A 13,478-nucleotide genomic window follows, 5' to 3' on the forward strand; every position below is an offset into this window, starting at 1 on the left:
GTCACGCCCAGAGGTACCTGGTCTCGGAGGCGCGGCCGAGCCCGGCGGGGTGGGGGGCGGCGGCAGGAACGTGCTGCTCGGGCTGCTGATGTGCCCCTCCCCCGTGAGCGTCAGGTCGGCCCCGTGCTCGCCCTCCACGGTCTGGACGCCCCTGGCCTCCACCGCCTGCCCCGGGGGGCTGGGGGTCCCGGGGGCGCAGAGAGGCGGGCTGTCGGCCGAGCCAGGGCTGGTGGCCGGGCTCTCGCAGGGCCGGGGAGCGCTCTCCTCGCCGTGGCCTGTCGCGGGTCTCGTGCAGAAGGCCTTGGGGGCGGCCGACGGGGAGAGGGCGAGCCCCGGGGGGCCAGGCGGCAGACGCAGGAACTCGGGCAGCACCAGGTCCTCCTTCCTCAGCAGCCCGCGCTGGTCGTCTGCCCTGTTGCTCTGCGCTTTGGAAATGAGCTCAAAAAACTCTGTTGGAAGAAAACCCACGTTGACCAAGTGTTAGCGCGTCTACCCTCCGGCACGCACAGCAAGCGCGTCTGCAAAGCCCTGTCCCGCTGCCCCAGGCCCTCCCCCTTCCTCCTGTTCCCACCGGCACAGCCACAGGGAGGCCGCGGGCCACGCAGACAGCTCCGCTCCTCCCTGGACCGGCTCCGGGCCGCCGCGCCCGCGGCCCATGTCTGCGCTCCGCCCACGTTTGATGCCACCTCCTGAGCAGGAGGGAGGCCGTTGACCAGGCACCACGGCCTGACACGGCCAGGAACCCCTGCGCCCGGAGCTGGGGAACCAGCCTAGAGCCGTGTGTGGGAGGCCTCTCGGGGGCACCACCCGGGGCAGAGGGCGGTCCTGATGGGGCCTGTGAGCAGCGCCCCGCCCTCGACCCCTCTCCCCGCCACGCACCCCGCCCCGGGAGCTCCACAGTCCCCCAGGCCGCGCCCTCCCGGCACCTCCGCCCTGCCGGGGACGTCCAGCTTCTTGGCTGGCTCCCCAGAGCTCTTCTTTTTCTTACCTGGGTGGATTCTCAGTTGTAACTCGAGTTCACCATCCAAAATAGATGGTGTCTACACTGAGCCTTCTCGAGGCTTAAGTTACACTCTGAGCTTCTGACCAGCAAGGAGCTTAAAAGCTCAAATCTTAACGGCGCTCAGAAACGCGAGAACTTCAGAGCGGGCGTGTGTTTTACTCTGGCACGTGGCCGGACGCCACGGGGAGCTGTGACTAGCCCACCTGACCTGCCCAGGAAGTGCTCCCCGGGTTACAGCTCAGGGCGCAGAACAGCTCCTAGAGCGTCTCTCTGTCACGAGCTTTCGGAAGAAAAGGAAGTCCCCCACGCCTCCTCTCCATCTCTCATGCCATCCTTCTTCTGTCCTGCAGGCCCGGGGGCGGCTCGGGCATCCGGCCCCCATGGCCGAACGCACAGCCTTTCCTCAGGGCCCCGACAGCGGAGGCCAGCGAGGCCCGGGCCCTCCCACCGGCCTCCTCCTGGCAAGGACCCTCAGGGACGTGGACCCTAGTCCCGAGCCCCCCTCTGAGCCGGGACCCGGCTGTGAGGGGGGACAGAGACCGCCTGCTGCAGCCCCACATGGGGGCTCCCTGACTCCTAGGGCCCGGCTCTCGGTCTGAAAACTGGGGCTTTAGTAGAGTTACACCGACAGCTGCAGACAGACACAGGGGCGAGTGCTCAGTGTGACGGGTCACGGCCACCCCAATGTCAGTAACTCAGAGAAGCTTCTAGTGACTGGACTGGAAAACTGACATTGCATTCACGAAAAACGTGGAAGTTTTAAAAAGTACACATACCCTCTGCTTCGTCCAAATTAATTTTCTGATATTTTTTTTTCCCAATCTTTGCAATAGAGTCTTCTCTCTTTGAAAGCCGGGGATCCCTAGCATTCTTTCCATTTTCTCCTTTAATTTTAATAGAATTAGACTTGCCTAGTGTTCTTTCCTCTCCCTGCGTCAGAAGGAAAGTCAAAGTTCCACTCACATTTCAGACACATGACAACACAGTTCATCAGTTATATAAAAAGGGTCTTTGAAACACAGATTGCATTGATTTGGACTTCACATGCGTTGCAGAAACATCAATCGCAATGATAAAGATTCCAAAAGAATAGCACGTAAGGCACACCCACCCACCCAGCGATTCCCAGGCTAGTGGGAGCAGGCACCACAAAGGGACCCTAAGAAGACCCCCCCAACCCAGGGTGCAGGCCCAACCAGGGCAGAGAGCCGCTGGGGGCGCCTGCCCCTGAGCTTTGCAGGCGAGGAGCGAGGCGGGGTGAGGAGGGGAATTACCGTAGCCGAGTGATTTCTGGAGCTGGCATTTACAGCTGCGCTCTGTTTGATGGGCACACTTTTCTGTTTATCTGTGGACGCTGAACATAGTGACATAAGCTTTACAAAACTGCAGTGAATTGCAAATCCATCTCAACATTTAACATAATCACGTTCATACGTCTTTGAGATCAAAGCTGTACAGAAGCCAAAGGTATCAGAGGCCCCTTATCTACATGCGCATTCAGGCCTGAGCACCCTTGCGGGGTCAAGGGACAGAGGACCAGCCTCCTCCGCCCGCCGCGTCTGGGCGAGGTGTGCATGAGGGCGACGGGGAGAAGGCTCGAGGCTGACTGTGTCTACTGGGACTCTGCGGTCCCGTGCTGAGTGAAAGCGCCTTTCGGGTAGTATTTGGCACGAACGTCTTTAGAAAGTAGGAGAGTCTCACATTTATTATGTATTTTCAAATACGGCCATTGCCCCAAGTCAGGGCTGCAGGCTGGCCCCTGCTGGCCCTCGTGGTCCACAGACCACCTCCCTGGCCCAGGATGGGCTGGCGGGGTCCCAGCCCTCCTGCCTGTGAGCAGCGTCCCAAACACACTGCACGCACCTGCCCGCAGCTGTGCCTTCAGACTCACCTGTGCACAAGCCGGCCGGGAGGTCCGACCTTATCAGACCCTGGAGGGAGGTCCTGAGCACCCGGGCCCCGCTCAGGCCGCTCGCCCCCTGAGGCCAGTTACCGCGCAGGAGAAGCGCACACAGCATTCTCTAGAACCCAGATGGGCCCACAGGGGGACCAGGGGCAGGCACTGGAGCCCGAGGGCAGAAGGGCGACCGCAGCCCGGGTCACCCTTGGGGATGGAAACGAGTGATCGGTAGCCCATTTCAGAGCTGAGCCAGCCCGGGGAAGGGAGGGGGCGGCTCCTGACACGGCCACCTCCTCGCCCTGTTCAGTAGACTCCAGAAGGCTCTCTCCAGGAGGCACGCCTCCGCTGCCCCCACCTGGGAGTGCAGGTCCCCGTCCCCAGGGCAGGGCTGCGGGGCTGAGGCAGCGTATGGGAAAGGGCCCTGTAAACCACCGATTCCTTGTGCACTGGGCACAGGGGGCCCCAGCCCCCCACCTCAGCCACTGCTGGGCCGACATGGGGCAGCAACGCCCCAGGGTCCCAGGTCCCTTGTGCACAGGGATAGGGAGGCCTCCCAGGAAGAGAGCACTTTCCAGGGCATGCTGGACCCTCAGAGCGACCGCAGGGCGTTCGCAGGGCCTGCCGCCCCTTCTTACGGCAGAGAAGACATGCAGGGGTCCCAGCGAGAGGCCCTCGTGCTCCTGGTCCCGGGGTCTCCTGCCCCCAGACAGACGCCCAGCCACGGCTGGACTCGGCCATGGCAGGGGGTCGCCGGGCCCCGTGAGACCCTAAACCCAAGTGAGGCCATCTGCAGTGTCACTCTGAGACCGCAGGGCAGCAGGGCTGGGAGCCTTCAGGGGGCCGAGCTCAGGGACCCAGGAGGCGGAAGGACCAGGGAAGCGTCATCCGGCTCACCTTTCCCTCGGGAGGGGTCCTTCTCCTCCAAGATGACCCGCTGTCCGTCCAGACTCGAGATGGGGGCTCCGAGGTCCAGGGGCTCCTTCTCTCCACTCTAGAGGCAGAGATGGCGCAATCAGCGGCTCACCCAGGCTGGAGCTTTCCGGAACAACTGCGTGTGGTCCATCTGCCAGCAGGACCATCCCAGGCTTGATGGAGTCACACGCCAGGTGACCCCAGGTCCTGTCACCTCGGCAGGGCCAGCCGCAGACACCTGACGTGCAATAACCAGGATCCCAAGCGCCAGCGGGCCTGCCCAGAACGCAGGCGCCGGGAGGAGATCGCCTGACAGGGCTGTCACCCAAGTGATGGCTGCTGGCAACACTGGGCCGAGTTGAAGACCCGGGGGTGGAGGAGCACTTGGTGGGCGCCGCTACCATCTGCGTCCACAAGTTTGGTGCTTTTAGGCGTTAAGTCAAGCTGGCCTAAGTCTCAGCATTACCTCCAACCTGGAGGAGGGGACCTCAAGCCCACCTCACTGGTCCCCAATGCACTAGGAGGCGTGGGAGTAGCGGGGAGATGCCTCCCTGTGGGCAGGAAGCAGGCGCGTCTGAGGCCCGGGATCCTGCCCTTCTCTCCTGGGGAGACTAGCTTGCTGTTCAAGTCCCACATCCTCTGTCAAAAAAACAATCTGAACTTGTAGTCTGGCTCTTAAATTGCTAAGCTACCAAACGCGCAGACAGAGCTCCAGCCGAGTGGGGAACGGACCAAGGCTAGCAGGGTCGTGCCTGGCTCACGACTTCGCGGCCCACAGTTCACTAAGGAGGGTCAGGAGGAGGGTCCAAGGAAAGCCACATCCTCACAGCCCATCCACAGGACTCCCCGTACCACCCTGCCCGACTCTCCCGGCCCCGAGCCCTGAGGCAGCTGGACCACTCTTCCCAGTCAGGCCTCAGCAGCCCAGCGGGGAAGGAGCCCCAACCACTGGCCAGCCCTTTGGGACTGAAGCCCCCCAGCGACCCCACGAGCATGCTTCCGTGACTCACCCCACTTTACAGATGGGGAAACAGGCACGGGGACTAAGGATCGCTTAGGATCTCAACAGAGTACGAGCAGGGAGACCACATGGAACCCAGGCCACGTCCCTCTCCATTCGGCATATTCTAGACTCCAGGACGGCACCCCCACCCCGCAGTGTGCTGGGCGGAGGCCTTCGGGTTACCCTCGGGAAGTCTGAAAACAATTTAACTGGTCCTCTCGTTCACGTCAAAGTCTTGAACAATTATGGAGCCCGTTTCAGAGAAAATAAAAATCCTAAAAATACTTGAAATCGTAGCTCTGATAAAGTATATTTTCTAAAGAAAGGAGAACACAGGCCAATGGGTCGTAAGTCACCGCATTTCAAAGCAAACGTGTGGCGGTGCGGGACCGCCCTCCGGCTACAACGGCGGGGGCTCTGCTCTCATTTGCCTTCACCCATTCACGGAGGAACCCGACGGCCCGGCGCGGAAACGCCAGAGAGAGCTGCCAGACCCACGGCCTGTGGGAAGCTGGACAGCCAAGCAGCGGATGCCCGACAGGCTGGTGCAGATCGGGTAACGCACGCCAGCGCGTGCCGTCATCTGATCAGATTTGCAAACGGCGGGAGGCTGCAAGGTTTTCATTTGTTTCCCTGGGCCAAAACCCCCAAATCTCAAATACCAACCCAAACCCCAGAGGGCACAACCACGGTACGAATAAGCAGCAAGCATTTCCACCAAAGGGTGGGAAACCAGAGGGCAGCGGCCACGTCCTCCCCAGGGCCTGCTGGGTGGAGAAGCTGCACACAGGCGCTGGGTCGGCCCCACGGCGTCCTCCCGTTACACCAGCCACAGCTCGCTTCACGGACAACAGGGGCAAGCTGGGCCCCAGCAGGCAGCGCTGAGCTTGCGGGCGGCTCGGGGGCCCAGGAGCCCCGTGTCACTCACCAGCCTGGTCACTCACCAGCCGGGCCACCAGCTCGCTCAGGCGCAGGCCATACTTGGCCGCCACGGGCCGCAGCACCTCCGTGACTGGCTTGCTGGGCTTGGCCTTGAGTCCCACAGACCGGTTAATCGGCACCAGATCCAGCCTGGTTAGAGGGGGAGAAACAGGAGCACGTTTGCCACAAGTACACGGCAACTGTCACGTGGACGTTCCGTCTCAAGAGCAGAGCAGCGTGGCACCCACGGGGATCACCAAGGCAGCCCCAGGTTCTGCACGAGAAGAGAGCCCACAGGGGGGCCTCTTTAGGGTCTCACAGGGCTGAGCCAGGACTGTCACACCCGACAAGGAGCGGCCCCTCCCCACGGGTCGACCCTGCCCCGGGTGCAGCCCTGCCGTGGTCGCCGGCAGGCGGGGAGCGTGACCCTCTGGCCCCTGGGGTGCCTGGGGCCACGTGCGGCTGCCCCTCTGAGCTCGCAGCGGGGGTGTCGGCACTCCCAGCAGAGCGGAGGCCAGCGGGGCAAGTGGTCAGAAACAGCCTGTGGCTCTGGAAACCTCATGAAAATGGCAATTGCATTTCTCTTACCGAAATAAAGTGCGTTTTTCTAGGCGCAGGTCCCTAGACTCCAAGATGCTACTGTCCTGATGCAGCACCAGAGGCTACGGAACACACGAAAGGAAGAGAGACGGGCATCAGTGGGAGCCAGGGCGCACAGCTGCACGAAGCAAAGTGCAGCTTCAAACGCAGCCCACCACAGCTGGAGGGAAGGCCTCAGCTCTCTGACCGGCTGCTGTGAGCCCGCAGAGGGTTCTGTGCAGCGAGACTGAGCTCTCAGGACCCACCTCCGTCACACACACGGTTCAGACAAGGAGCACAGAGCAGAGTCGGCCGCGAGGCCCAACACAGGCCAAGGCGGCAGGGAACCCGCACGTTTAGGTAAACACACGCAGATTGGCCGGCTCCCCTATCGGCAGGATCTCCCACAGGGCAGACGCCCCCAAAGGAAAGGCCCTCGGTCTCCGCAGCCCTGTACCTTGTCCCCGCCCACCAGGAAGAGGTCCACGGCAGCCCCGTTGATGCCATGTCGCTCGCAGAGCCCGGCCAGGACTTCCTTGATGGAGAGCCCCGTCCTGACGAGCACCACGCAGGCCGTCCCGTCGGGGAGCTGGATGCTGCAGTGCTTGGCGGCTTTGTCCTTCTCGGGCGCCAGGGTCCTGCAGGCCTCTGGCTGGGGGGCAGGGAGACACGGGGGCGGGCGCAGTGTCAGGGAAAGTGCAGGGAGGCCCCGGGGAAGGGCCATCGTAGCTTGCACACGCCTGGGGGGCCCAGCAGTGCGGCTCCCTGTGCACACCCAGCTCCACAATGCAAACACGTCCCGATAGAGGTACAGTGCGCTGTGCGCACACGGCCGCTAAGTTGTGGGGCTGCTAGTTAACAGAGAGAGCCACCCCCTCTCAACTACAGACACCGTCCTTACCGTCCCAGCCTCCAACCTCTGAGTCTAAACTTTTACAAGGGCCATGCTAACTAGCTTTCCTACTAGAATAGGATGGGCCTTCCCACTTTTGTTTTCAGGGGTCCAGTCTTGGCCTTCCTGACCCGGAAGCACATGGAGTCACCCTGCAGAGCCCACTGAGGCCATCTAGGGACCAGGAGCTGCCTCGCCCGTCTCTCAGCCTAGGAGCTGGGGACGAACAAAGCAGGCAACCTCTGCTGCTTCTGGTCACCTTTCTGGCTCTTTCTGCCCGACCTCGCAGGCCCAAGGCCTTTCCGAGAGGAATGGACGGACAGACAGCAGGTGGGCCGGAGGGAAGAGGCTGGGAGAGGGGGCGGGACGGCCGGGCCAAGGCTCAGAGGCAGCGGCACACACCTGAGGGTGTGAGGCCCCTCAGACCCTGGCCCCAGTTCACGAGGAGCGGGCGCGGGGAGACCAGGTGTGAGGGGCACGGGGGAGTCTCAGCTCCTTCCTCCGCGGGGCTGCCGGGGGTGCGCCCTGCAGGCAGCCTGCAGCCTGGGGTGCCTTCTGCCCAGAGAACGCCCACCACCTCTGCCCGGCGCGGGGGATGTGGCCCCGCCCACCTGTCCCACTGCCAGGCCCTGTGGCGGGGGACACGCCTGCAGGATGGGGAAGCGAGCCTTCCAGAACAGCAGCACCTGCGACGTGATGTCTGCGCTGTGGCTGGACTAGGCAAGAGCGGGGAGGTGGCCCCTCCCCACTGCTCGGAGCAGGGCTCCGACGTGCTTGGGGCAGGAGCCGGACCAGGGGCCAGCCCACGGCCACGCTCCCCGTGGCAGACCTCTGGGTCCCTGAGTTACAGCACCGCTTCCTGGCTACAGACAGCTCCCCGCATGCCTCCTTCTAATGCCCGACTTGCCCTGGTTGTCACTTCCTTACCCCTCTGTCCCCGAGGGTCTGAAAATCTCTTTCTCCCAAATATTACTTCAGAAAACTAGTTTGCAGGTGGCAGACTGATTGCAAAATGGCCCCAAATATGCCCTTCCCACAGACGCACGGGCAATAATAAATGATCTTTGTCTTAAGCCACTGGGTTTTGGGATGGTTTGTCAGGCAGCAATAGCTGACTGGTGCATGGTCCACCCTCACGGCTCTAACTGGTATTGTTATAACTGAAGAAGAAATGACATTCTACACTCACTACTGCCTGACCATCTCAAGCGACTAGGAGGCCGGCAACAATAGGGTTTTCCAAAATTGCTATCAGACGACAGCTAACCAGCTAGCAGGTCAGCCCAGTGCCTCCTCCACCTAACTGGAAACTGGGCCAGACAAGCAACTCAGCGGGGCATGAGGAGAGAGCGCAGGGCCAGGCAGGACCCGGGCCCCCGGCCCGCAGCAGGGCCCGGCGGGGAAGAGCCCCGCCGGCACAGCCCCCAGCGCACAGGCAGAGACACGGGGGTGTCTGAGTTCACGGGACGTGCAGGTGCCGAGACCAAGAGGAGCACCTGCCCGCTCCCGTGGGCGTCCAGAGAAACGTGCCTGAACGGGAACAAAAGGTCCCAGAAATAAACCCAGAGATATTCCTAGTGCTCAAGGGGTGCCCTCCCCATCCATCCAACAGCTCCTTTACGAGGGACACGGCTTCGCGGGGACTCACCAGGTCCAGGCTCCCGGCCGAGGACATGGAGCCCTGCGACTCCCGGCGGCCCAGGCCTCCGTTGGTGTGCAGGGGGTCTGGAGGGGACACAGGGACTCAGAACACCCAACAGCACCAGCTTCACGCTTGCTCGCTTAATGCAGAAATGCAGAAACCCCCCGAGGGTGGTCATGTCCCCCACAGCCCCACACCTCCTTTAGGCTGAACAGACACACTCGAAGGACGGGAGCCAGGCTCGGAGGCCCTTCGGCGGCGCAGCCTCGCCCCCGGCACACAGCCGGAGCCGGGAGCCCCCGCCCAGCCCGCGCTCTGCTCTGCTGGCGCCCGCGCGGCCCCCCGGCTCCTGCTGCCTCGTTGCAGGTCAAAACGCAAGCAAGTGCAGGGCCTCCCTGCCCTTCATTTAATCTGGAATTGTTATCTCAACATGTGGCTTCACGTGCCAGCCCGTTACGGCATCTTTTACCAACGGCTCACGTCCCGTCTTCCTGTAAAGTCCTGACAATCGCGCCACCCGAGGTCACTGACTGAGCTAACTGTCATCTAAAAATCGCGAGAACTCTGACACAGAAAGGACCTTTAAAAACACAGGGCCTAGGGCCCCGATCATGCCGCTGTGCCGGGGCCTGCGGGTGGAGCAGGGGGCCTGATTACACGGAGGCCCCCAGGTCCCACTGACCCATCTGCCAAAAGCAACGGACTGCCAGGCGAGAGAGTCAGGATGCCTGGGGAGCGTCCTAGAGTCAGGACTTAGGGCCTTTCTGGGTGGCTCTCTAAAGATGTGCCGGGTATGGGGACCCCAGTCTCCTGGGGTCCCGCGTGGGGACACAGACCTAGAGAGGCAGGCACTCCCCCATCTCCGGCCCTCGGGGGTCCCTGGCCGCACGGACGACACCGCTCCCACCCCCAGCTCCGGCTGCCCTTCCTTGTGGAAGAACAGCTGTACCGGCCGCCCCAGGCAGGGCCCCGGAGCCTCAGGGCACCGCAGAAGCCCACAGTCTCCCTACACTGCCCTCTGCAAAGCGGGCGTGAGCGCTGCCTGCGGCCGGCTCGAAGCAGGAGATAAACCCTCTGAAGCGCCTGGCACAGCACAGGCACCACCTCCCTCAGGGGCTCCCTGTCCAAGCTCCCTCCATAAGCCACCCAACCTAAACTTGGGGCCAGGTCTGGAGCCTGCAGGTTACTTCCCGGAAAATAACCCCTTTCCTGACAGTCTGTGGAGAAGAAAAGGCCGCCAAACCCTCCCGCGCGTGCTTCCGGCGCCCAGCGTGCGCCCCGCCCTTCTCTGCCCCGGCCCGCGGCCCAGGCTTCTACCCCTCCACCCAGCCCCCTCCCGGCACGTCCCAGCCCCGTCCCTGTCCCTCTCACACTGTCTTCTCAGCCACATCCAAGAAAGAAACCAAGGCAGAGAAGATCTAGGATGGCAACCTTTAAAATTTACAATAATGAAATTACAATTTTGAAAATGCTTGGTCCCCAAACTATGGTGTCACATTTCCTTAAAGAAATTACAAAAGCTCGTGTACCTCTCTGCACACGGCAGAAAAGCAAGAGGCTGCCTGGGTGGACAGAGGGCAGGACACCTGTATATTCTGCTTTTCACTTGGTTGTATTTTCCAAATTTTCTACCAAGAGCACCCACTACTGCTCAAGCAAGAAGAGGGTGGTGCCTGTGGGGCGCCCTAGCCTGGGGCTTAGAATGCACCATGCCCCCTCTCAGAGGGCCCTAGAGCCCCCCTGCTTTCCCAGTCAGGCCGCCCCAAAGGGCCACCTCACAAGCACAGCCCACACTTCCTCATTCATCCCTGAGAGGGCCTCGCCCCCCTCCCTCCCCCACCTGCACACGACAAACCACGAACCGTTTGGACGGTCGCCTTGGTCCTTCTTCTTCTGGGACCGCCCGGTGCTCCTGGTCCTTGACCAAGAGAAAAACGCTCCTTTTCGTTTCTTCTCACTGTCCTCGTCCCCCAACTCTTCATTCAGGGACCGTCCCGATTTCGATATTCCACTCAACTGCCATCAAATGGAAAACGTTGTTAAAACAGTGTGAAGGTAATTTAATATCACATGAAGTGCATGGGAAAGGGAGCTGGAGCAGGCTGCCAAGACAGGTGCTCCGCAGGAGGGTCCAGGTCCCTCAAGGCCAGAGGCACAGCCCCGCCAGCCTCTCCAGAAATGGCAGTTGGAGCCCCCCGCCCCGACCAGAGCCTCAGACAAGACGCATGGGAGGTACGAGTGCTAAGAGGGCCTTGCATTCCCTGCGGGTGAGGGGATAAGCCAACAGGGGCGTCTGCTGTCATCTCTGCAGAACAGCTTTCATCTGGGGGGCCAGCGCGGCCGGGACGGGCACCTTCTTTGGTGTGGACGTGTTGGAGTGGTCGGAGCTGACGCTGTGCTTGGATGTGGGGCTGCTGGGGACCTGCTGCCCGTCGGGCAGCGGGCGGCCCTCCACCTCCGCCAGGATGCACTCTTGGTACAACGGGGATTTCAGAAAGCGAGTGTAGCTGTCGAACTTCATCAGGTTGAAGATCTGCCGAGGAAACACAGCGCTGTCCAGTGACACACGGAACTGGACACTTGGCCCTGAAGGTGCGGGGCGGCGCCTGGCCGCACGCGCAGCAGGGCCTGTTCCCAAAGCCCCTCATCGCCCCTGGAGTCGTTGCCCAGGCTCCTTTATGTCTGATCACACTTTATGTCTGATCGGTGGCCGCGCTTACGATCAGCCAGTTCCAACAACCCACGTAAAGCCAGCGTCTGAGTGGCCTCAGGACAGCCAAGGTGCAATCTTGGAGAATCTTTACTTTGTTAAATAAGAATGAAATCAAAGGCACCTGGAAACCTAAAGGAAGTGAGACCTGACTTGAAAATACCTTCCTCCATTTTTTTAAACCTCATTCATATGACTCAGTAACATAAGTAACCTCTGCTAAGGCCAGTGGACATGTGCTCTAAAAAACATTAAGTCTAATGCACACTTTTCATCACAGTGATGTCCTAAAACTGAAAAAAATCCAAACATCTATCCATGTCTATGTATATCACCGTCCATGAACCTGTGATCACACACAGATGCACAAGGGAGAGCGTCAAGAGTCAGGAACGCCGTGGTGGGGACGTCCTGCTCCAGGGCCCTGCTGAACCCCGGCTCTGAGATGGAGCCCAGGGGGCGGGGTGGGGCAGGGTAGGGGTGGGGGTCCCCCCGGCACTCTCCTCGCAGCCTGGTGCCTGCGGGGGCTGCTCTCCGGGACCCGAGTCCTCTGCCCGCGCCCCGGGCTGTCACCTGGAGCTGCTGCTCCTTGAACATGTCGGGGTGCGGGGCGCTGAGGATGTCGTCCGCCAGCTGGGCCTGGCTGTCGATGTTGACCGGCGTGGTGGCTTTGCTGCTCAGGAACTTATTGAAGATCTCGCGGGCCCTGTAGGAGAGCTGACGGGACAGCGCGTGAGTGGGACATGCAGACCACACACGTGTTTTCTGACACGCGTCCAGGCAATGGAGACACATTTTCTTGGGGCCTAGTAAATATTTCTTGCTTGGATACTAACTAACAGTACCAGCCAGTATGAAACTTTTCAATAAATCAGCTCCTCTCCGAATTCTGTCAAAGCGCAATCTGAATGTTCCAAAGACCGGGGCTGTGCGGCTGCCACGGGGCATCCGGGTGCGGGCAGCGCGGGTGGCGTCACATGGTGTGGTCTCGCCAAAGGGGGAGGGAGCTCCGGGCAGCACGGAGCGTGAGGAGCCGAGAAGAGGCCCCCTCTGAGGGAGGGGCACAGGCTGCCTCCGGGCAGGTCACGCCGCGGCTCAGCAGCCACGCCAGCGGGGGCTCAGCTGCCCCCACGCAGCCTGCAAGGGCGGCTGTACGGGCGGCCATCCTCAGGACGCTCTTCCGCCCAGGATTTTCTCTTAAATCCCCTTCCACACGCGGAGTGGCAGCACATGTGCTGAAAGTTTTAGGGCCATTTATGCAAGCTATGTTTAGGCAAAATTAAATATCATATATATTAAGAAACATTCTGAAAAAGAATTTTTTTTAATCGTGTGAAAATATTTTTACACGGACTTTTCAAACTGCACTATGTGTGAACCTACGCTCAGATCACCCTGCCCTTTAACCACGCCCACTTCCCAGCCTGAAGAAACCTACCTCTTTTTTGTCGTGTGCGGGAACATGATTAAAATATTCACAGGCCTGCCAGAATAAAATGTTCTCTTCACTGAATTCCTTCCTTAGAAAATCCTAAGAAAAACGCCACAGATTAACCTTCACACAATCCTCAGAAAAGGGTACGTCAGGAGTGGCGGTGGGACCTCCCTCCTCTTGTGCTCTGTTTCATTATTCCTACTTTATTCTTATCTTCATCTTTCACAGAAACCAGGGGTTCCAAGCGCCTCTCCAGAATTTACCTGGGAGCAAACGTAACAGCTGCCCTCACTGGGACCACTTGGGCCTTCCCAGCTGCTTTCTCGGAGCTGAGCATCCCTTCCTAGCAGCTGGCGTGGCTAGCAGGAAGCTGCTTCCAAGGCTTCACAAGAAGCTCTGATGCCCCTCACAGCAGACAGAGGCTCCCTCCAACCCCTGGGCCTGAGCGCCCGGGGTAGGAGCAGGAGGAGGAGACGTCTGC

General features: G+C 60.8%; 1 protein-coding gene across 8 annotated transcripts in view; it reads right to left on the reverse strand.

Moving 5' to 3' along the window:
* Positions 1-13,478, reverse strand: part of RGS12 (regulator of G protein signaling 12) — a 122,877-nt gene that overhangs the window by 8,441 nt on the left and 100,958 nt on the right. For 2 of the 8 annotated variants that reach the window (XM_082462525.1, XM_082462524.1), the window contains exons 6-18: positions 13,001-13,093; positions 12,136-12,279; positions 11,206-11,385; positions 10,715-10,868; positions 10,224-10,283; positions 8,859-8,935; positions 6,776-6,970; positions 6,328-6,401; positions 5,763-5,889; positions 3,798-3,894; positions 2,278-2,357; positions 1,780-1,933; positions 18-449 (exon numbers count right to left, since the gene is read on the reverse strand). In XM_082462525.1, the coding sequence (XP_082318651.1) occupies positions 18-449; positions 1,780-1,933; positions 2,278-2,357; positions 3,798-3,894; positions 5,763-5,889; positions 6,328-6,401; positions 6,776-6,970; positions 8,859-8,935; positions 10,224-10,283; positions 10,715-10,868; positions 11,206-11,385; positions 12,136-12,279; positions 13,001-13,093 (1,867 nt within the window). Of the gene's footprint in view, positions 1-17; positions 450-1,779; positions 1,934-2,277; positions 2,358-3,797; positions 3,895-5,746; positions 5,890-6,327; positions 6,402-6,775; positions 6,971-8,858; positions 8,936-10,223; positions 10,284-10,714; positions 10,869-11,205; positions 11,386-12,135; positions 12,280-13,000; positions 13,094-13,478 lie in introns of those variants that run through there. The other 6 variants (XM_082462526.1, XM_082462529.1, XM_082462527.1 and 3 more) reach the window with 5 other exon arrangements.

This window comes from Balaenoptera physalus (assembly GCF_965194825.1).
Source record: "Balaenoptera physalus genome assembly, chromosome: 5".
Lineage (NCBI taxonomy): Eukaryota > Metazoa > Chordata > Mammalia > Artiodactyla > Balaenopteridae > Balaenoptera > Balaenoptera physalus.